The 23,886-nt window shown below is 48.8% G+C and overlaps 2 protein-coding genes and 1 long non-coding RNA gene across 11 annotated transcripts in view; 1 reads left to right on the forward strand and 2 right to left on the reverse strand.

The window, feature by feature from the left end:
* Nucleotides 1–4,941, reverse strand: part of LOC308182312 (lethal(3)malignant brain tumor-like protein 4) — a 57,551-nt gene extending 52,610 nt beyond the window's left edge. For 4 of the 8 annotated variants that reach the window (XM_080566713.1, XM_080566712.1, XM_080566711.1 and 1 more), the window contains exon 1: nucleotides 4,771–4,936. The gene's annotated coding sequence lies outside the window, so the exon portion shown is untranslated. Of the gene's footprint in view, nucleotides 1–4,770 lie in introns of all 8 variants that reach the window. The other 4 variants (XM_080566718.1, XM_080566715.1, XM_080566717.1 and 1 more) reach the window with 3 other exon arrangements.
* Nucleotides 4,942–5,003: 62 nt separating this feature from the next.
* On the forward strand, nucleotides 5,004–10,376 carry LOC308182317. Its single transcript, XR_013941751.1, has 2 exons — nucleotides 5,004–7,825; nucleotides 9,015–10,376. It is a non-coding gene; the product is annotated as an uncharacterized lncRNA (long non-coding RNA).
* SRSF4 (serine and arginine rich splicing factor 4) lies at nucleotides 10,030–23,636 on the reverse strand. 2 transcript variants are annotated; one of them, XM_080566724.1, is made up of 6 exons: nucleotides 23,418–23,636; nucleotides 16,014–16,156; nucleotides 15,028–15,140; nucleotides 13,065–13,279; nucleotides 11,647–11,730; nucleotides 10,030–11,472 (listed from the first exon to the last, which is right to left on the reverse strand). In XM_080566724.1, the coding sequence occupies exons 1-6, from the start codon at nucleotides 23,522–23,524 to the stop codon at nucleotides 10,677–10,679; spliced, it is 1,458 nt and encodes a 485-aa protein (XP_080422850.1). In that variant the 5' UTR covers nucleotides 23,525–23,636; the 3' UTR covers nucleotides 10,030–10,676. The 2 variants fall into 2 exon arrangements, with proteins under 2 accessions (XP_080422850.1, XP_080422851.1); XM_080566725.1 differs by lacking the exons at nucleotides 16,014–16,156; nucleotides 23,418–23,636 and adding an exon at nucleotides 15,462–15,659.
* Between the last annotated feature and the right edge of the window lie 250 nt (nucleotides 23,637–23,886).

Below are 23,886 nucleotides of genomic sequence, written 5' to 3' on the forward strand. Positions count from 1 at the left end.
AAAAAAAGTGCACAGAACTGACAAAGCACGATTCAGAGTACAAATAGGCGTAGGCTTGCTGTTCAGACCCATTTGATGCTGAAGTCAATAGGCACAACGAGCCAGAGTGCCCATATTCCGTGTACATAACTGTGCAACAAAAACTGCAAACCAGATTTCTTTTCTCCAGTATTTGTTTTCTAAATAGCTTGGTATAGTATGCAGTCAAATTGTTATTTTTAGATTTAACATTACTAGAGAACGAAGGAAGTAAAGCACAATCTGGCAGAGACGGCCATGCAAAAATATCCGAACTTCTCTCAGTGAGCTGTATATACAGGGGGAAAAAGAATCAGAAAAAACAGTTAAGCATCACATGCCTTGTTTGTGTTGAACACAATGCAGAACTGCAAAAATATTGTTGTCCCTGCTGGAGCAAAGGTTAAGTCAAAAAGGAACCTTCTTAGAAACCCATCTGAATATGAAAAACTTAGTGTTTAGTCAAGGAACTAATTAAACAAAAACCTAAAGAAGTATTTTTTCAGATACAAAACAAACAAACAAAAGACTTGCAAACATATATTTTCCATCCCTCCTCTTCCATCAGAAGTTTCAGAAGGAATAAATGGGTAGCTATCACCGTCGCAAAGGGTGAGCAGAGGAAGAAAGCTCGCAAATTTCATCAGCAATGTTGCTGTATTTTAAGTGCATTGTTGACTAAATAACAGGTTAAAGGCAAGTGAGTGACAACCAAACGAACAGGTAAACAGGCGAGGGCCTCTGCCTTTTTTTGAAGGGGGAGAAAAAGGAAAACAAACCCACCACCTTCACAGAACCGGCCTATTTTCTATGCATTTCGTTTATTTATTTGAAAACTTCTTATGCGTTCCAGTCCTGTGCTACCTCATTTGCAAAGCTGCATTGTGCCAACCTTAAATACATCCTCCACAGGAGGGGATGGATTTCCAGTGCCGAGAGGGAAAGGGGAGTGAGGCTCCTGCCCGCCGCTGTCCCACCGGCCCCAGGGATTGCCTGGGAGCGCAGCACGAGGTGCAGAGCAGCTCCTTCGGCACGGCAAGGGAATTCAGCGCTGCCAGGGAGGAGGAGGCTGAAACACCCATAGCTCGCCCCCTAAATTCACAGCAGCTATGTTCTCCTGGCCCAGCTCCTCACCGTTCAGCTTCTGGAGGCACCAGAAAGCAGCACCACGGGGCCCGAACTTGGGCAAGCCGTCCAGGGAAAAAAAAAAAAAGGCCCAAATCAAGAAACCAACAAACTACAGGTAAAGAAAAAAGAAAGGGACACAGACCCACAAAGACCCGGAGCGGCAGGACCACAGGAGGGGCTAGCGCGTACTGTTTGAGAACCCACTCTGATGCGGGCTGGGAGCCAGACGCGGCCCTGCAAGCCTTCCAAAACTCCCGTCTCCACGAGCCCCGCTGCAGAAGCGGATCCGTCACCCAGCACCCACCAGCAGCTCCCGTCCTGTGCCAAGGGGATCCCGGCTCCACACCGCACTGCCGCACGCAAGGCAGCGCCGCTCTGCCTCCTGCCACACTAGGACGAGCTCTGCTGTCACTTATGTTCAGGTTTCTTGCTTAAATCAAGCATTTTGTTTAGTTTAAAGGCTACGGCTATCAAAACAGACGCTGTGCGTTTCATGAATACAGCTTTGACCTGTTTGCTCAGATTTAGATTTACCATGCCCTTATCCCATCATTTAGCTTGATTCAATCAGAAAATTAAAAAATAAAATAAAATAAAATAAAATAAAATAAAATAAAATAAAATAAAATAAAATAAAATAAAGCCCTCAAAAAAGATAAGCCAAAAGGTGCTAAACCTAAAAATCGAATGGCCTTTCCAAGGAGGGAAAGTACTTTGCGTATAAGCTGAGCCAGCCTCTGGAAAGCACTCTGCCAAATTTCTAAGTTAAATTGCAGAAGAGAAGGAATTAAACTTTAAAGACAAATCCAACTATCGTGACAGAAGCTCAGCTGCCACCTCTGCAGTGACGTACACGTGGATCTGACCCTAGACGGGCCATGGCAGATCGCTAACCGGGATGTTCTGCTCAAAACTGTGCCACCACCGGAGCGTACCAGTCTGCCCATCGAGATGTTTCCAGCACCTTTCTGTAACGAAGGAGAAGCACATCTGCACTCACACTTCACCTGCGGAGCAGTCAGTGCTACTAATTAGGAAGGACGGGGTTTGCTGGGATCCCCGGTCGCTGCGGCTGCTAATTGATTCCAAGCGCCGAGCTGCCGGCTGCCTGCGTCCACTACCAAGTAAACAGTTGGTCATTTTTCCTCCCGGTCTCTGATCTAATTCCTCTACCCACTGTGCTACCCTCTTCCCTCTCCCCTGCCTCGGGTGGCACGCGGCACTGAGACACGCTGCTGGAGGCTTGAGAAAGACGGGAATGGATTAAACACCATAAACTAGGGGAGAGAGGGAGCAGGGTGTGTGCGGGGCAGAACTGACACCGTAATTCAGAAATCTCCTCGTTATTCTGCAGATTATAAACACGCACAGCAACTGCCGCTGCATTTCAGTCGGGTTTTGACCCGGTCTGCGTTCTCCTGAAGTTCAAATCCTGCAATTGTAACGATGGAGCTTAGGTCTCCCAGCATCAGGCCTGCTGCACATCTCACCTCTCAAAAAATACCACAGCTCATATGGAAAAGGACAAGGGGGTGACACTGAGGCTGCACCCTCAAATTCATACCCCCACAATACAACGTCATCGCACTTGGAAGTGTTCAGACTAAAAGCTTTGCAGGATGATAGAAGAGAGGTAAAGGAGAGGTAAGGGAGAGCTGGACCTTCTCCTACCGATAAAGCAACAAAATTTCAATTTGACCGTTATAAACCAAAATCGCAGATGCTTTTTAAAATAAATTCCAGGTGCTATTTACATATAATCAGTCTAAAGATGAATGGTCCTACCACTTCCTTAAAATTCCAGCAAATAAAGAACTGGTGGAAGAATGTACAGGCAATCGGGGCCCAGCACACAGCATGCCTGAGGCAAACAAAACACACCCTCCGGTCAGGAGAAGTCAGCCGCTCAGGAATTGTCTGCAGAATACACGTGTTCGTAACCACTCACCATCCCGCAGCTTACCTATTACGGCAATAAACCAACGAAGGCAAGAGGAATTAACTCCGGCCAGGAAAAATGGAACTGGTGCCGCGCAACCCGTCCGTTGGTTGCACCGAGCTGAACGGGGCAGCGCACATCCAGGCTCCGGTTCCATCTCCGTACTCACGATAAATTACAATTTATTTGACACACGTTCAGCCTTAACGGCATTACTTGCAGAGTTAAGGTGCAATCAATTTCAGGCCAAAACCAGAGCACAGAGGACAAAAACGTCCCCCGTTGTAATTGCAGCTGTAATTACTTCATAAGCCTACGATCCAGCAAATCACCCTGGGGACTCGTACTAATTATTATTCCGTATCTTACGACACCAGGTAGAAACTTTCACTGAGGAAAAGGCTGTCCCGACCCCAAAAAGTGTGCAGTCTAACTAGACGGGGCGAGGAAGAGCAGGGAAGCACGGCTCTGGTGCTAACGAGACGGCTCAGGACTGCCGTTAAGCGCCCGGCGTCAGACGAGTTTCCAGCATCAGGCACCGGTCTCCTCTCCGTTACGTTTCTGTCTTATTAGACAATAAGACACGTACCGGAGAGGTCTCATGCGATTCAGCACTGAATATCAGAGCTCTTTATCCCTTAATCCCAACTACAGACAAACGTGTGTAAGGATGTGTTATTTTTTTTATTATTATTATTTTTTTAAAACTCATCTAGGCAGCATTTGAATGAATTACAGGAAACGTTTTCGTATTAAAAATCTAATCCAATTCCTTGCAGCGCTGAGTGTCAATAAAACTGTCCTAATCCCATTCTTCTGCACATCAAACATCATTAAGATCGTCCCATGCTAATCTTTATGTGGAACATTGATCAATATTTTTGAAGTTTTAAATTTATCCCTGTATTTATCTGGCACCGGCCTTCCCTCTGTTCATAAAATCTTGATGTTACTAGTTCTCGCCTTTTCTTCTGGAGCATTTGCTTTCGGAAAGCTTGACGGCATTATTTCCTCATGTCAAATCTCTATTTCCAAACTTAAATCTTGGCTCAGCCTGCAAAAATCTCTCCGCTATCCCCCTGTATTGTACCACTTTGCAGCGTTTTGGGGTCTGCTCACGCCAACCCCAGCCCCGCTCTCCTCAACGCCCCCCGCCAGCGGCGGTCCGCAGGCCGCAGGACAAGAAAACCCCAGAACGTAAATATTTAGGAAAACTTCGCCCCGCGACCACCACGAAGTTGGCTTCCCCACAGGCTGCGGGCACTGGTGACAGGGGGGAACGCGACGCCCTGTGAGCGGAGCGCGGCCCCCTCACAGCCCCGCGGTGTTTCAGGGGCTCGCTGAGGTACCGGGTGGGGGGGGGGGGGGAACCAACAACCCCCCCCCCAGCCCCGCGGTGCTTAAAACCCCCGGCAGGGCGCGGCTTCAGGTCCGGACACGGACCCCGGACCCGCAGCGGGGCTCCCTGTGGCGCCGAGCGGCGGCGAGCAGCCGAGGGGCCGAGCCCGGCCAGTCCCCCCCTCCTCAGGGGCACCGCGGAGCTCAGCCCGGCCCGGGCGCCCCCCCGCCGCCGGAGGCGCCATTTCCCGCAGCCCCTTATCCGCCCCCCCCGCCCCGGCCCGAGCCCCCTCAGCCCCGCCGCAAGATGGCGGCCCCGCCGCCCGCCGCCCCCCGCCGCCACTCACCGGCGGCCCGGCGCGGCCCGGCCCGGCCCGGCCCGGCCTCCCCGGCCCTCCCCGCGCTTTTCTTTGCGCCTCAACTCCGGCAACGAGCGGCTCCCGCGGCCCGCTGCGCGCATGCGCCCACCGACCGGCCCCGGCCCCGGCCCCGGCCCCGGCCCCGGGCACGGCTCCGCTGAGGGCAGGGAGGGGCCGGGGCGGTGGCGGGGGCGGGCCGGGGCGCTGGGGGAACTGGGGACACTGGGGGTACTGGGGACACTGGGAGCACTGAGGGACACTCCGGGCACTGGGAGGACCGGGTGTATTGTGAGATACTAGGAGCACTGGGGGGACTGGGTGTACTGGGAGCACTGGGGCACTGGGAGCACTGAGGGACACTTTGGAGCACTGGGGATACTGGGGGCAGTGGGGACACTGGGAGCAATGGGGACACTGGGAGATACGAGGAGCACTGGGGAGACTGGGGGACACTGGAAGCAATGGGGACACTAGGGGCACTGGGAGATACTGGGAGCACTGAGGACACTAGGGACACTGGGACACTGCTAGTGCTGGGGGACACTGGGAGCAATGGGGACACTAGGGGCACTGGGGGGACTGGGGGACACTGGGAGAGACTGAGGACACGGCACTGGGAGGACTGGGGGACGCTGGGAGATACTAGGAGCACTGGGGACACTAGGGGCACTGGGAGGACTGGGGGGGACACTGGGAGATACTAGGAGCACTGGAGACACTAGGGGCACTGGGACACTGGGAGCGCTGTGGGACACTGGGAGCAATGGGGACACTAGGGGCATTGGAGGACACTAGGGGCACTGGGGGCACTGGGACATACTAGGACCACAGGGGGAATGGGGGACACTGGGAGCACTAGGGACGTGGGATACTGGGGGCACTGGCGAACGCTAGGGGTACTAAGAGCACAGAGGGACACTGGGAGCACTGGGGACACAGAGCACTGGAGGACAGTAGGGGCACTTGGGACACTGGAGGCACTAGGGGACACTAGGGGCACTGGGGACACTGGAGGATACTAGGGGCACGGGGGGTTATAGACGTGCTAAGAGCACTCTGTGCACTGGGGACACTGTGAGCACTGGGGACCTGAGAGTACTGGGAGTTATCTGTGTGCTGGGGGCACTGGGAACCTGGGGATACTGGGGCAGGGGGGCACCGTGGTACTGGACACGTTGGGGACTCGGGGGCCTGTCGCAGAGCTGAATGGCTCCAGCTCACCGAGGGTCTTGCAGCACACGGCCGCCCGAAATGGCAGCGGGGAAGCGGAGCCCTCCGTGGGTATCAGCGCCGGCATCCAACCAGCGGTGGCCGAGGCGCTGCCCTCTGTCACCGGTTTCCCCATCAGTTATTAATAGAAACTACTTCGCCCTCCTCTCTCGTTTTTCTTTTCATCTGGGAACGTTGGTTTTGTTTGTATTTGAATTTTGAAACAATAAAAGAAGCGGTGGTATTTTTTTAATGACACTTTTTTTTTTCTTTTTTTTTTCCTCTAGGGGAAAAAAGTATGAGCGGGCCCCAAGCTGTGACAACTTAAAGGCAATGGGACCTCAGGAAAATAATAAATGAGACTTGCAATGGCTCATTTGAAATACACATCGTAATATTCCTCATCCCTAGAGTGAGGCACATAAAACAGCCGTCTTTAAAATTAACTCAGAGAACAAATATATTTCTCCCCTCATCTGCATCAGCAAGTTACATCTAAAACATGGGGTTCTGCGGGCTCAGGGTGCTCACTTGGTATTGCTGAGAGCCCCGTTTAAGGGCTCCTCACGCTTCTCACACCGGTTTAAAGCCTTGCTGGTGTGCACTTTCCCTCCTCGGAGCTCTCCTACGGCTCTGAGCGGGGTATTTAGGGGGCCTCAGCCTTGGAAAGAAGCAGAGAGCCTGGGGTCCTGCAGAGCCCACCAGCAATGACCATCATCATCATCCTCCTCCTCCTCATCCCCACAGCACTGGGCTGCAGTGGGGCCACGACTCTTTCCTTGGACAACGCGATCCCATACAAGGAGGCCAGGGCATGGGGGACGAGGATGCTTCCGGAGTCACCACCCCGCAGGCAGGAGGTGGAGGAAACAAGGCTTTATTTTTTCTGTTTTTAAATACAAACTTCTGTAGCATTTGTAAACGGTGGAAGCAACCCCTTTTACGTGCTAAATCCTGCTTTAAAGATTGCTTTGCTCAAACCTGCTTTGTGGTGGAAGAAGAAAGCCCCAGCTGAGGCTGGGAGCAGGGCGAGGGGGTTGGAGCTTGCTTTGTTTGGTGGCTCAGCACAGCTACGGCCTGCCCAGGGCATCACCAGGCCCCTCCAGAGCACCAGACAGCCCCAAATAAGCCTCTTGCTGGTCTTTCTGCCAGCGCTGGGTCTCTTCTATGGGAAAGCACTGGGGTATTTGATACCCAAGGAAGAGCCATAGCCGAGAGCCAGGGCAGCAGCTTCACTGTGCAGCTCTGCGTTGGTTGAAGCTGATGAAATCTCCTCTTCAGGAAGCCATCCCCTGCCGAACCTTGCTGCACTTCTGCCTCCGTTCCTTCCCTCACATCCCTTCTGGGCTGCCGCCAGCCCTGTAGCACAAGCAGCAGCTGCGCCACGTGCCCGCGGCAGCACAGAGCGCTCCCGGGCTTGTTTGGCACTTCGTGGGAGCAACCTGGGCCGTGGCAAGCTGCAAGCAGCCCGAGGAGGACCCACGAGGCTGAGAGCCACTTGCCCTGCTGATGGGGGATGCTGCTGCCGCTGCCAGGGTTGCTCAGTTGCTTCCCTCCCAGCTGGATGCATTTAGGGGCAAACCAAAGCACAAGACTCTGCAGATCCCCAGGGGAGCAAGCCCTTAAGCATATGCTTCGTGTCAAGCAAAAGGAGAGCCCCAGGCAGTCGCTGGGATTACCTGTGTCTAAAAGGCAGCTGGATCGCAGCCTCAGAGCAAGGTTTGTTAAGGCAGCAGGAGCCTGAGTTGCAGTTAAGTAACTCCGGGCTCTGTCCAAGGCCCTGTCTCCAACCATGCTTCCAGTGGGTGCCCCAGGTGCATCTTTACATACTCAGGTGAGTTTGCTGCAGAGCTCAGGCTGCACAACTCTCAAACACCTTTTTGGATTAAAATCCGCATCTTCTACCCCTTGCTAATTTGCTTGCAGCAATCAATCATCTGCTTTGAAAATGGCAGGATCAAAGGCAGGGAACTCACAACAACAAATTACGTCCAAAAACTGCTCTAATTCCTCACTGCACGTACAGAAACTTCCCTGCAGGGCAGGTGCCAGCTCCTTCTTCAAAGGAGTTTTTGTCTTTCTTGGCGCAGAGACCATCTCTTACTGGGCACAACAAGGAGTTTACATCTTCACTAAAGGTTTTCCACGTTCCTCCATCGTCAAACACCTGTCCTTGGGTATTTGGGGGAAACACACTTCTCCCAAAGGGCTAATAAGCACCTTCCCTAAAAACAAGCACACTTCACTAGGAGCAGCCTTGGCTGCCAGACAGCAAAATCCAGAGTCACTTCTTAAAATGTTTGCCTAGACAATCATTTGCAGATTTGGTTAAAGATAATTTTTAAGCTAATTATCCCCTATTAGCAATCATCTTGCCTCGTTTGGTTTGTTTTAAACAGCAGAAGGAATTGCAAATATTGTGAGTGCCTAAGATGTTAAAGCACTAAATACATAACTGAAAGTCTCAGACTTCTGAAGAAATTAAATATCACTTCCACAGCTTTCTCATGCCGCTGTAGTAACATGACATTTGATAAAGCCTGAGCCACTCACCAAGCCCTGACCCCTCTTAAACTCTACAGAAATATTGTGTTGAAAGCTACTCTTGTGATCTATCACCCTTTCATCTTTTTAATATGGCAGTACAAGTTTCAAATGATCAAATTAGACAAAATTACTTGCTCCTATGAAGTTAACAACTAGCTGCAAAACAACTACCATCAGAAGTAAGGTTAGCAGTTTGAAATTAGCTACAGAAAAGTTTTTGATAAAGCCAGAGCTAACCTTGCTTCCATACTAAGGAAGAACTAAAACTGTGCTTTGCCTGTTATTTTTGGGGGGCACTGCTGGCTCCAGAAGGCAGAGCAGGGTGCTGGGGATGTCAGTTCTTCATTCAAAGCCCACACAGGAACCTGTGGAAAGTTCAGTTTTAGTAATTTGCTAATGGTACAGCCATCAGACTGGGATATTATTCAGGACCATTTACAGTACTCCTGCTAGAAGCTGCCCTCCTTTCTCCCCAGGTCTCGAGGGATGCTGGAGATGTGCCAGGACAGCAGCACACCCGTCACATTCTCACTGCTTTCAAGTCCAGAGCTCCTCAGAAGGATGCCCTGCACATTTTTCTTTTGTAAAGGCTCTCCCTAAAGCAGAGGTGCTTTGTTAGGAAGAAATACTCCTGGAAAATATGTTGAGAAGAAATGAGCTGAGGCTCTTGCCTCAACTCCAAATCGCACTGTAACTAGAGAAGATGGATTCACAGCTGCGCAGTGCCCAGAACAAAGGCTTGTTGGTGCTATCCGTGCTCGTCCCACCTGGTTCAGACTAACACCTTCTCATTTATAAAGTCACGGTTTGTGACTGAAATCCCAAACTCGCAATCAGGGATCGTGAAATCAAAGAACCACCAGAAGTAAACAGCTGGAGCAGCTTTGTGTCCTCCTGCTGAGTGCGCTAGACTAGAAAAACAACTGTAAAAGCATCATGCTTCTTCCCCCTTCATTTCTCAGAGGTGCTGTAAGAAAGGCCAACTGTGCAAAAGAGGAAACAATTGAACTGATGTTTGACAAAAAAAAGCAAGAAGCAGAAAAGCACGTTCTCCATGCCAGCCAGGCTTACCTTCAGCATCAGCTGTATAAAGAGTAAAATGTTTTGGGACAAACAATGATTTGAGTTGACTCGAGTCTAGCAAGTTAAGTGGTTGCAAAATTTTCTTCCTTGTATTATGGAAGCTGAAGCACACTTCATTTCGTTTATACAGACAATGGAAAACAGGCTTGTCACCTTCATTATTGCTTCTGGTTCATTTTCATGTATTCTTCTTATTGCAATGTTACAGCTCCAAACAACGCAGTAAGTGTTGCTGGAGAAACAAGTTCTTTTAACTGGATTGTATTCAAGTGCCATGACTACACATATTAAGTGGCTTTCTAAGAGAAGAACCCATTCTTTAAGTAACTCGTTCGTCAAATTCAAGCTTACACCAATCAATATAAAGCAGCGACAATCACAACACAGCTTCATGGAACCACCGTCAAATGTCATCAAGCAAAAATAGTCTTTATTCAAATTTCATGGAAACAGGGATCACTGTACTTTGCAAGACGGGGAAAAATAAAATAAAAAAATTTAATATAAAACAAGGATATTGTCACAATACCAGAATATGGAACTCTACTTTTCCCTACAGATTACTGCAAGTACCTTTTTTCCCCCTTTTGACTGTGCTATTCACAACTTTAAGTCCAAAAATATGAAACAAAAGTGGTATGAAACTTAAGACTAGCACTTCTACTAAATGGCATACATCAAAGGGCATCAATTGAAGGGCAAAGAGTGTTGAAGCCATCATACCTACCTATCAGTCATCATTGCAATCTCATAAACCCACCAAGGTGCACTGCTCATTCTCTGTAAGGCTCTTCCTGGAAAACAGGGCGATTTCGGTGCTCTAGGAAGAATTATATTTAAAGAGAACCTTTCTACAGGAGAGTACATGAGCTGAACAGCCTTGTACCAGAGAGCATTAGAGGGAGGGAGCAGTGCAGTTAACAGTGACAGACACACCGTCAGGGTAGTTAAAAATATACAGCATTGACATGTTTTCTACTTCAATCACTTGTGCTACAACTACCAAACATGTACAAAAGACTTCTCCGATCGTTCCAAGCGTGGGTGCGGCAAGGTTAGGATCTGGAGCGAGACCTTGACCGTGAACGGGAGTGTGACCTAGAGGCAGACCTAGACCTAGACTTGGACCGGGACCTAGGTTTTGAAACAGATTTTGACCTGGAACGAGAATCTGATTTGACATTTGGTTTTGACTTGGAAATTGACCTAGACCTGGAGCGAGACACCTGATGGGCAGCTGCATCCTCACCCTCCCCTTTTGCCTCCTTTTTGTCAGACTCTGATTTTAGATGCTCTTTTTCTTTGGAGACTGACCTGGACCGCTCATGGCTGTCCTTCCTTTTCTTCTTGCTACTTGATTTGCTGTCTCGCTTGCTGCGCCTCTTGCTTTTCTCACTCTTGCTGTGGCTGCGGCTCCTGCTTCTACTTCTGCTGTCATCCCTGCTTCTCTTCCTACTTTTCCTTTTGTCCTTACTGTGGCTCCTGCTCCTACTCTCGTCTCTACTCTTGCTCCTGCTTCTAGCCTTGCTAATGCTCTTCTCCCTGTCTTTGCTTCTGCTCTTCTCCTTGCTCCTACTCCTCAAGCTCCCCCTTGCCTCTCCCCTGTCCTTGCTTCCACTCCTGCTCCTGCTCTTACTCTTCTCCTTGCTGCGACTCCTGCTCTTTGCTTTCTCATCACTGTTATGGACAGTGCCCTCAGATTTATCTTTGCTTTTGTGCCGTGATTTCTCTGCACTCCTGCTGCGGCTCCTACTTTTATCCTCTTTACTTGGAGTCCTGCTTTTCTCTTTTTGGCCTCTGCTACGGCTCTTGCTTCGACTACGGCTCTTGCTTCTGGAACGGGACACAGACCTGGAAGTACAAAGGCAACACTTTAGTGCAGCTTGCATTTGACTAGCACTCAAATACTGTGCGTAAGGGAAAAGAAAAACAGCTTTCCCACTGCAAATTTAGGATGACTGCAAATTTAGGATGATGCTTCTCATTTAAGTGGGTAACCCGATTTGTTCCACCACAAAGACATACCTGGATCTTGATCTACTCTTGGAGCGACTACTACTGGCACTGCGGCTCCTGCTCTTGTGAGAATGTCTGCTTCGAGAGCGAGACCTGGAACAGAATCAGTCAGCTCAATGTTAACACACGACCATGGAGAGCTTGTGGTCTCATGGACCCACGTGGGTAAAAGCCCATAGTATTAGAGCACCTGCTGAGCAGCAGAAAGAAGAGTGTATAACACAATCAAGTTACAATTTAGAGTACCCTTCTCCCTGCTGTTCATCCCCCTGCTGCCATGTCTGCAAGCATGCAACACTGCAAATCTCGAAGAATTATTTAAGTCAGAAACCCTTTCCCAATCAAGTCAGAGGTTTGACTGCAGCGAGACATTAGGATAAAGCTCTCTGCTCTTTCAGTACGGAATGCCGTTGGGCAACACCCACAGATGGTTTCCACTTTCCACCCTTCAAAAGCACAACCTGTTTGCCTGCAGCCTTCCATGAAGCTTTAAAAATTACTTGTAAACTAAGGGTCACTATTTTCTCAACCAGCTTTAAGTGGGATAGATGCAACTGGACTGCCAATGGCATGAAATCCTCCCACCCCTTTAGCTTTTGAGCACGTAGCCTATTTTCAATGACATTTGGCAAAGGTCTTTTGAACTTCTGAGAAGCTCTGGAGCCCTCAGACAGGAGGCACAACAAGCCAACATTTCCTTTGCTGAAGGCAGGAACAGGTACACTTCATTTTGCAGCTCATTGCTAGGAACCAGTTACAGAGCTGCTATCTGCTGACCTGCACACACTGCTCATGAGTGCAGAGGACATGAGAGAACAGTGGGAATCACAGGTGATTGCAAGAGGAAAATCCACACAAAAACAGGCTTTAATTTTGTAACCAAGTTGTTCCAAGAACACTAGAAGCTGGCCTGGATTTTACTACAACAAAGTTCTGTCCCAAAATGGAACACGGTGCTGTGCTGAAGCACTTCTCTCGGTCACCCAAAGCAAGCAGTAATCTCCAGAAACAGGGAATAGGTGGGGGTTTCCAAACCGAGAAAGAACTGTTAGTCCTGGTGCTTGTAGCAGAACACAGTGTTCAGAGCAGAAGTGTTAAAAGTACCTTCTGTTTCCCTCAGTATGCACTGCTCCACCTGCCATGCCGTGCTCCTCTGCAAGACAGCAAGGACTAGACGACGCAGCTGGGAGCAGCAGTAGCACACTGTGTTTATATACACACGTGTTTAGCCGGCGGTACCCATGTTCACTAAAGAAAACACCTCTGAGAAGAGGTTTCATTTCCCTTTGTTACTTCCTGGTAACTAATAAATTCTCAAAACCAGATTTATTGAGAACTCGGAACGCCTCCAAGGTATTTTGGAACCTGCTGCATATTCATGTAATTGCAGTTAGATTCAGCCCGAACTACATTATAAAGAGACGTACCTTGAATGGCTTCGGCTTCTGGAGTAAGAGCGGCGCCGTCTTGATCCAGGTCTGTCTTCCACTAATCTAATCTTTCTGCCATTTACTTCTGTCCCGTCCAGCTTTTCAAGGGCTCTTTTCATGTCAGAATAGGATTTGAACTCAATCACACCTTCATTTTTCCTTCCTTTGTGTGCATCTGCATATGTCACTTCCCCTGCCTGACGCATATAATCCTGGAGGAAGAGGACAGAATAACCATTGCCTCAAATCCAGAGTCAGGCTTCCAGGCTCTCTTCATCTCTGCAATGATGCTTGCATAGCCTCTTCTGGTCACACTGACATCGGCAAGGGTTTTAACCAAACGGCATTTGCAGAATTAAAGCCAAAATTTCTGAGCAAGCCAAGTAGTACACTACAATTTCACATAGTTTGTGTGATGAGAACTAAGGCAGCGTTGGTATTTTGAGACAAATAATCTAGCGTCTCCCAATATCTAATATCAATATGGTCAGGACTACGATAAATTTCAAATTATAAAAGTGATTCAAGAAATAGAATGCTCTCTGAATCATGTTTTCAAATGTAACTTGGGAGAAGTAATGTACTTAAAGGTTAAATATGAAAAAACGCCTCACACAGGCGAGAAGGCTATCGGCAAGCAGACTTCCCTTTGTCCTCCACCTAGGTCATTTACCTCATTCTGCTGGAAGAAAACCCCACACAAGTAAGAGCTGAATTCATTTGCCTACTTCATGCTACCTGACTTCTGTGTTTCAGTTACTACACACATCCTCCTTGCTCAGAGCAAGCTGCCACACGGGGCCACCTCAGCCCCCGGGGACTGGGGCTGCAATGGGAACAGCACACACCAACTTGGTTCCCTTTGGTTTTGACCCAGCTACTCCCCTCTGAAGTACACTGAAATGAAAGCTGGTCAGAAAAGCAACGCATCCAGTAGGGGATTAATCATGCCATGCTCTACTTACAATTTTTAATACCCGAAGCAAAGACAAGCTATCGATGGTGTGAAGCGTTAACAAAAGACATTGGAGTGATCTCAGTACGTACCTGAACTAGTGTTACAGTCAACTACAGACCAGTTTGTACTACGTCAAAGTTTGTTTAGAACAAATTTTACACATCCTTAAAAGAGAACCATAAAGAAAGCGTTCCTGTAAGAACAAGTGTTTTTAACGGTTGCTGCTAGGTTTGGTAAGGAAGCTCTGTCTTTCTGCGCCTGCTATTGGAATTCTGCTCCCTGTCCTGTTCCCCCAGTACACGACGCAGATAATCCTAAATCAACACTTCAGCGCCAGGGCACTCAGAGGTCCTGTTGCCTACGCGGTGTTACCCAACACTTCCGCTGCTGAGAATCACTTTCCATTCCTTCAGACTTGGAGAAAATATTAACTTTTGGCAGAGATTTTGCACGACTGCTCGTTCTGGAAGCATCTTTTCCCTAAAGCTGCCCTCAAACAGCTTTTCACGGAGTGGAAATTCTTACAGAGATTGTGCAAGAACAATGCTATCTTTTCCAAGCAGCTCCAGCACCTGAGAAGCTGATGGGTAGAAGCCGAATTGACAAGGACAAACTCCTTTGTCTCTAGTGAATCCTACCCCTGGCCTGACTGAAGTCTGTTTTGACAGAGCTTAAAGAGAAGATACAAATCACCCGTACGTGATGTTGGTTTATTAGGGAAAAGTGTTTCTCTTCCATCAGCCAATGACACCAAGCCTGCAAGTGCAACTCCCAGCGTTGCACGCAACATTAACGACTTTGTATATGCAAATAGCACACCTTCAGTCAATACTGATGTCATTACTTCAAGTCTACTTGTATGCACATCAGCACACAGACTTACTAACAAGTTGGAGTTGAAAAAAGACAGGTGTATATGAGTTTTCTTTGATGAAACAGAAGCTAACCTTTTTACCCTTTGTGCTCTTTAATAGAGAAAGGGTAAAGAAAGGGGCCCCATACCTTAAGATCTTGCCAACTGCAGCGGCTTGACAAATTTTCCACAATCAATCTGTATTCTGTACGGGTAGGAGGACCGTACTTATCTCTTCCGCTTCTTCTATAACCATATCCACCTTTAGGAGGTGACAAGCAGACAGCAGTACTTCAACTAGGGAAATGGAGCACTCACTCTACACCCCCAGACAAAAGCGTTCTGCCCCATATGTTTGCAAATCCATTAAAAACTCACCCACCCGCTAGTCTAAATTCAACCCCCCTTGTATAAAACGTTACGAAGGTGAAAAGCATTAAAAAGAACTATTGCGAGCACATAATTAAAACAAAGCACAGAGTTATAATTACGATAAGATTAACATGCAATTAAGTTTAAATTATTTTTTTAAAAAAGTTTGAAAGAAGAAACCAAATTAAGCCAGTTGACTAATGTTACTTACATTGCTTACAGGTTTTCTGAATATTTGACATGAATAAAGATTTTCAGGCACCTATTTCAGATTAATCTCATCTGTCTCTAACCCTTGGGATCCTCACCACCCAGGTCTAATGGGAAAAGGTTGCGGTCGTCACATGGCTTCCTTTTTTGGTCAGCCAAGGGCCACAAGTTCAAAGAGCCACTCATGGAAAGGTAACCCAAGGTCAGCAAATGGAACAGGCAGTCATCTTAGCCTCAAAGGACTCTTTTAATTAAAACATTGAGGTCTTTGTTAAATCTATGTTAAACATCACATTGCAAATAAACCATTAAAATAGTTAAACGAAATGATAATAATAAAAATAGTACAAGAAAATGTGTTTATTCAATTTATCAATTAAAATACTTTAATACAACAAACACGTTAAATGTTCAGATCAACAGTTACATTTACAGTTACAAAACACTATGCACAACTTCATAGATAAAAAATATTTTTAAGTTACTTTTAAAAAACAAGCAAAGATATTTTATTTAAAACAAGTCACGGATACAAATGCATTTTAGTGCTTACTGCGTCCAGAACCGTAACTGCTGTCACGCCGTGGGCCTCTGGCATGCTCAACGATCACTCTCTCCCCACAAAGATCTTTACCATTTAGCTCATAAACAGCATCATCTGCGTCTCGCAGATCATCAAACTCAACAAAGCCATACCTAGAGAGAGGGGAGGGGGGAAAGAGAATCGCTCAGAAATGACCCGGAGGTGTCTGTACCGCAAACAGCTCATCCCAGGGCAGCTCTCCGCAGAACCCCAAGGGGTACGTCTCTCGTGCCGTCCCGCAGATCCCCGAGGGGACCTCTCTTGTTCCATCCCGCAGACGAACGCCAGCTGCAGCCTGCAGGTCACGGCCACCACACCCGCTACGGACGGTGCTCTGCTGCTCTATGCAATACATCTGCTCAACAGCAGTAAGGCTGAAATCGCATGTAACAGGTACTGAATTTGTATGATCCACGGATTAAGATTGACCCTGATTTTTGAAGAGCCTCTTGTTCCGTTCCTGGTTCTGTTGGGCAGCTACCATAATTCCTGCTCTTTAAATGGAAAAACTCAACCACCTCTGTAAATACACTTTGTCTGCACAACCTCCACGGAAGGTCCAGCAAGAAAGAAAACGTGAAGACAAGCCAGGAAAAGGGATTTTCTTTTAATTGGACTCATTTTGCTCTTAATACTGATGATATGGGTAGGAAAAGCACCACGCTCGTACAACAGATCCTACACCTGTTGAAATATCTGCAGCTTCCCATACACCGCTGAGAAAGCGCTTTATGCCCAGCCAGTTTCTAACATCCTAGCTTTTCAGACAGCATGGAAAGCCCAAACCTTGGTATGGGACTTAAAATCCAGCAGCAGTAACCAGGAACAAGTTCCTGGGATGAACCAAGAGCCCAGCTGTGGCCAAGATGCCTCACAAGGGCAGCACTGGGTGCAGGTCCAGAGAAAAACAGAGAAAGTCTGTGTTTGAAGACATCCACTGCACTAGCCTTGCTCATGCTTTGAGATCAGACAGACCAAGTGCAAGAGGAAAATATGCAAATTAAAACAAAATAACAGAAGTGCTTACTTTCAACATTCACATCAACTTTCTGGCATTTGTTTCCTCCTACCAAGGATGCAAAGATGCCTGCAGACCACCGCTTGCCTGGAAAGTTAAATCCAGCATTTTCAGCTTCATCTTCAGAGGTGCCACAGACATCAGTGCGAACGTCAGGCTGCTGCAAGAGCCTAATCCTTGCTGGCTACAGACCTCAGAAGACTGAGCGTGGGTTTCTTAAATAATTTCTTACAGCTGGTGCTCAGGGACAAGCTGGTGACTTGCTTATGGTTGCAGAGCAAATTCACTGGAGCAGAACTCAATCCTGCCAGTTTCTAAACGGGCAGAGTTAAACACCTATTTTAAAAAACAACACTGTGTAAAACGCCCGTTACCCAAACGGGTCTGAGAAAGAGGACAGAAAGCATCAGAGCGCTGCTTTTCAAAGTTCAGCGCCTATCTGCAATTGCAAATCATTTCTCCTTCACTTACCTAAGACCCAAGTCCAGGCTTCAGAGCCTCCCGTGCGATACCTGGTGATATTGCAGCCCTGGGCAGTACCGGAGCCTCTTTCCAGCTGGCTGCGACCTCTCTGGCTGCTGTGGGCAAACACAGACCCTGAACTCGGGTCTTAGCAAGCCGAGGGGGGAAATATTTGTGAGTGCTGGTGGTTTAAGTCATCCAGAATAACAAATCCACGACACAAAAATGCCGGCCTCCTCTTTCAGGTCCCTAAATTTTTAAGCATTCTCACTACCTCCAACAAGCGAAGAGCTGCCAGCAGCTAGAGCTTTGCTAGGTAACGTTACCCGCATTAACCAGAGCGTTAGGGCAGAATCCAGGGATCACAGAGAGGTAGCTGCAATCTCACGTTAGCTCTACAGCTGCACGAAAGAAACGTGTGATTGATTTATAACTGAAACAATCACAGTCATTATAAAACCATTCTGATAGGACCTTCCTTCTCTCTTCGCTTCGATTCCAAAAATAGAGCAAAGAAGCTCTTACGTTTAAATGAGACGCCACCTAAAAGCAATCACTTACAAGGTGAAGTGCCTGGCAGGCACCCGCCGTGCACCTTCGAGACACTAAATTGCCAGACAAAGCAACAGAGCATGCGTAGCGGAGCGATATCCGGGTTGGATCGGAGCACGGCACTGAACTTGCTCCTTTCAAAAACACCCCCAAGAAGTCTCCCGAGAAGCTCACAGTCCCCTGCATCACACATTGGACAAAACACAGCCCCATCAGCAGCACCTCGCAGTCCAGCATCCACGGGCTGAGCCCAGGCACTCAGCCTCCCTCCCCTGGGGGGTGCATTTTTGGTGTTGTTCCCCTCAAGGCTCCCAGGAAGGTCCCACCGAGAGGATTTTGTCTGGCTAAACCTTGATGGAAGCATTACACTTCTCCTCCTCACTTGTTCCAAAAGGAAATACTTAACATTTACCCTGCGCTGTTTGTTCTTTTCACCTGGGAGCACATAAAATGCAAGTAGCCCTAGAATAAGATGTTACTGTAACAGAAAAGGAAAAAGCAGGATTTACAAGATAAAACTTCCAGTTAAACAAAAAAAACAAAAACAAATAAACAAAAACCACAGGACAAGCTTACACAAACCTTGAAAGAGATTGCTGGCTATTAAAGAATACTAAAAATCATATCCCACACCACTCATAAATGAAAGTAATACTGATCCACCTGTTAAATATGTATAATATTGCACCATAAGATCCAAAACCGTGAATCAAAACCCTTCAGAAGCACAGTTTTACACCACAGAAAGACACGACTGCTGACACAGCCTTAACTACAGCAATCTGAACCCGCTGTTATATGACAGCAGTGCAAGTAAATCTTCTTTTAAATGTCTACTATTACTACTTCATATGCGGCATAAAACTACTTACTAAAAATGTCAATGCAATTTACTCCAGATAATGTGAAGCTACACCATTTTCTGCTCATGTATCAAAAAGAGGAAAAAGCTACAGAAGGCTGTCCTTATACCAAGCAATTCCAGCAGACTTGATGTCCTAGAAGTTGTTTTTTTCTTAATAATGCCAAAAGAAGGGAAATGCAGTTTTCTGAAATTGCTTAATACCTGAAATAAGAGGAGAAAACCTCGTTTTTGTCCCCTTTCAGCTGCTCCCCACCTAGTGCTGTCAAAGCCCACCGCATCCTTCCCATCTGGCTCCGCAGCCTCTCCACGCCAGCCCACCAAGCGCCTGCCCGAAGCCCACCTCTGCCATCCACCAGGTGCCAAATTTCCCCCACTGCTCACGAGTGGGTAGAGCCCAGAGCCCAAACCGCACGCCAGGAGGGCCTGGGAGCTGCTCCACCTGCCCTTGCCTGCTGGAAGTCCGCGGCATTCCCAGGAGTGCCTCCAGTCCAGCCAAGCCCGACCCGTGACTCCACACAGGCTGTTCCTCAGCTGTTGTGCAGATCCCAAGGAGAAGGAATTGAGACCTGGCTCAGCTCTTGTCCTGCCCTCAACAGATGAAGCTGGCAGCTTCCTTAGCTTTATACGACAATTGCTTCGTGTGGACAGACACTACCGAAATGAACTTGGCTCGTGGCACCTCCCCATCCCCCTGGATGAGTGAAATCGGGCAAGCACGCATCAACACAAGCAGCCACGGAAGGAGAGGCACGTGCAAAAATCCAGTCTTGGCCTCAGTGTCATTTGGGACAAAGAATGCAAAGAATGCGATGCTTCCAGCCCTAAAACACGCTCCTGGAAGTTAATTTGTTAACAGCTTACGGTCCGTCCCCATTCCGCAAGTCCTCCTGCTCAGCCGAGGCTACAACCAGGAGCGGGACAGTCTGGGTATCATCAAGGAAGTCTCTTCAGGCAGCTTGAAACATAACACTCATTTACATGGGTTACTGAAGTCAAAAACTCTGAAGATATTTAAATTGCAATACTTAACATTTAAACTACTTAAGTATAACTTAAGATTTGGTAGTGATTCTTGGAAGTTCCTGCAGTAATGGCAAACATCACCAACAATCTCTGGGCTTCTAACAAAACTGAACACTATAAAGCAAAAGAAAATGAAAATCTCACCTTAATATGAGTAAAGGAAAAAAAAAAAAAAAACAACACCAGAATTGGAAGGTCACCCTTCTGCCATCTAGGCGCACTGGGTATCGCTACGTAGCGACACCAACTTGATTTTTTAAAACTCGCTGCCCTCACTCAAGTTAACGGGTATTAAATATTCTGGTGGAAAAGGCCCAGGGAAATCAGATCACCTCTCTTTAGGCAACAAACACAGATTTTGAGCCTGGCTAGATGAAAGAACTGAAGTTTGAAGCTTTTAGCTTTGATCTCTGTCCCTCAACGTGTTGGAGAAGTTGCATCCCTCCAACCTGCAGGGATTTTACCGGATGAAGCCATGCGTACTCGACAGCTGCTCGGGGTGATGCAGGGCAGGTGAGCACACAGGTAGAACTATTTTTTAAAGCTAGAGCAAGATTACAAATTGGTTTTGCACCCAGTGAAAGCTTTCAGCTCTTAAGTTATTACTGCTAGCTTTTGGCATGTTTTTAGAAGATAGAAAAAAGCAGGCTGAAAAGTCCAGTTTTCTGGTCACGTAATGCACGTACTGCCGCCATGCACGGCTCCAGTTGTCAATGCAGTTCTGAGCAGGAAAAAACATGAAAACTATGAGCATACAACTAGAAATTGCAAATTGAAATGAAGAATCCTACAGGAACTCGATTTTTTTTTTTCCTGTCCTTCCCTCGAGTAAACACTGCTCCAAGGCTTTGAATTGCAAGCTTAAATTACAATTAGCAGCAACGGAGACCCAGTTAAGCTTTTAGGGCTCTACCGAATCACATTCCAGTTTCATCCTCTTGCTCAAGCATTTCAGCTTAACTGCTAAAATAGCAAAAGGCTAATCTCCTGCAGGCTGAGCACTGAAGATAGCCCACAAGTTTTCAGAAGAAACTCGAAGACTCTTTAAGTTAAACGCTGTGCAGCCATTCCTAATCATTTGCTAAGCACTGCTAAAAATAAGCTGAGGAGAAAGGATCAGAGGGCAAACAAAGCCAACGGTAGAGTAACCTGGCAAAAACACAGCGCAAGACTAACCCAAGCAGAAGCACGTAAAATCTGACAGTTTGAGTAAACTGTTGTCAAACTGGAATTTAAAAACAAGCCACTAGTAGTTCCTGTATCCCTCTACCATCAACTTTTGAACTCTGTCTCCCCCAAGTGAACTTACACGTAGCTCCAGAGCCAAAGTCATTTTGGCATCTCATCCAGGATATTTTAGGGCTGTGCCCTCCTTCCCCCTCTCTACCCTGAAGCACCCATTACAACTCACACTCAGGATGCCACAAGTCTGACCTTTCAAGCTTTGGCTGCTCAAGCTCACGCACAAGTCGACTCCGGCCCCCACTGCATCCCCCCAAACTATTTCCAAACATTCTGGGATGGCAGGGCTGGTCCTTGATAGCTACTGCTCAATAAAGCAAGAAGACAAATCCATTAACTGCATCAGACACGTAATCCAGCAGTTCTATGTCTGTTATTAAAGTCTTTTTTCCTCTGACATCTGTCTGAAATAGAAACATTTCCTTTGGAGGTTTTGTACAGCAAGAGGAAAACCAACTCCCCCTGCACCTTCAATGATGCACAGCAGAACTGAAATATTCGAGCACTTTGTTTTCTAGTTATGGCCAATCTTCAATACCACCTGAGGTTATGTTGGTCAAAACACTGACACGTGCACGCTTGTTTGTTTTAACAACGGCTTTTATTCATCTTATAAACCTGTTATTATGTCCACCTACCAGTAAAACCAGTGCAAAAAGCTTAATGAGCCTTTTTTTGTGCTCCAGGACTAACTTTTACAAGAGATTCCTCTTCTCCACTTCTAAAGCAAAATTAATAATTGCCTCTCTTGGCTAATAACAAGAAAATCCATATTCCACTCAGTCCTCCTAAACAAGACTTCAAGTTGGGTTTCTTGTAAAGATACCAGCGCTCATTAGGCCGGCACCTTTAGATGTTGTGAAAAGGGGGGGGGGAAAAAATAACAATTTGTTTTTCTCTTGAAAATCCATACTTGAACGTCTTGGGCAAGTCCTGGCGGAGCAGGATCCAAGACCTCTAGATGCAGCCAGGTGGCCTGACTAGAACAGCACACGTAAAGCTCACGTTACGAACCGAGCACGACTCCGGGGGAAGGCCGCCCACACCCGCCGCTGCTCCTCCCGTTCCCCCCCCCCCCCATCCCCATGAGCCGGGCACCCATGGGTGCTCAGGAGGAAGCGGGTGTTTGGCTGCGGACCCCGGCACCTGCACGCGGGGGTCTCCGGTCTGTGCCCCCACCAGGGCCGCAGGTGCTGCCAAGGGGCTTTTACAGACGGGCTCGCACCAGGGGTGCTCGCCCTAAGGGGAACCCCCCCCCCCTCAGGGAGCAGGGGAGGGCCATGGGGACCCACCCCCTAAAAACAGGACCCCCCCAACGGTGCACAGGCATCCTGACACTCTTGTTAGCCCCATTACACCCCCAATTACCACACAGGCCCCCCATTACCCCCATTACCACACAGGCCCAGGCACCCTTCCCCCCCCCCCAAGAGGGAACCGAGGCACCCTGACCCCCCAGTTAACACAGTAACCCTGACACCCCTCACAACCCCCCTCCCTCAGAGGGGACCCTGGCGCCCTGACACCCCCATTACCACAGAAACCCCGTCACCCCTTCCCCAAAACCCCGCACACCCCAGAGACATCCTGACTCCCCTATTACCATAGGAACCCACTCACCCCTTCCCCCAACCCCCCCAAAAAACACCCCAAAACCCTCAAATGCCCCCCCGAGACTTCCTAACCCTCCATTACCATAGAAACCAAGCCACCCTTCCCCCCCCAAACCCCCCCAACTCCCCCCAAAACCTCCCCTGAGGCACCCTGACCCCCCCATTACCACAAAAACCCAGCCTCCCTTCCCCCAACCCCCCCCCAGAGACTTCCTGACCCCCCCCGTTACCACAAAACCCCAGTCACCTTTCCCCGAAAATCCCCCCAAAATGCCCTAAACCCCCCCCACACCCCTGAGGCACCCTAACCCCCCCATTACCACGGAAACCCATCCACCCTTCCCCCAACCCCCCCCAACCCCCCCCAAACCCCCCCTAACACCCCCCCGTTGCCATAACAACCCCCCCCCGCTCCATATCCCCCCCCCCCCGACCCCAAAACCCCCCTCGCAGGGGGCTCACCCCCCTCCCACCCCCTCACGCTCCCCCTGTGCCGCCCCCCCCCCCACCCCACCGGGCAGCGGGGCCCGGCCCCCGCCCTCCCTCCCCTCAGGGCCGCCGGCGGCCGCGCAGGGCCGGGCGGGGCCGGCCTCACGCACCCGTTCTTGAGGTCCACCTCGAGGATCTTGCCGTAGCCCTTGAAGAAGCGCTCCACGTCCCGCTCCCGCGCCTGGTAGCTCAGGCGGCCGATGTACACCCGCGGCATCGCGCCCGGGGGGGGGCGGGGAGGAGGAGGAGGAGGAGGGGGGGGGAGTAAGGGGAGGTGTGTGTATGGGGGGGGTAAGGGGCGGGGCCCGGCGCCGCTTGGCGTCACGGCGCCGGGAGGGGATGGGGGGGGGGGTACGTCTGTAGGCCCCGCCCGCACGTAGGGCTTGGGGGCTTAAAGGGGTAACGGCGGGGGGGGGGGGGATTGAGGGGTTGTGGGGCCGGCCTTGTGCAGGAGGGGGTAGGATGGGGCCACCTGTGAGGACCCCTTGTGAGGACCCCCTATGAGCACCCCTATGAAGACCCCCTATGAAGACCCCCTATGAAGACCCCCTATGAAGACCCCTATGAGGACGTCCTATG

This window comes from Anser brachyrhynchus, assembly GCF_964034855.1.
Source record: "Anser brachyrhynchus genome assembly, chromosome: 24".
NCBI lineage: Eukaryota > Metazoa > Chordata > Aves > Anseriformes > Anatidae > Anser > Anser brachyrhynchus.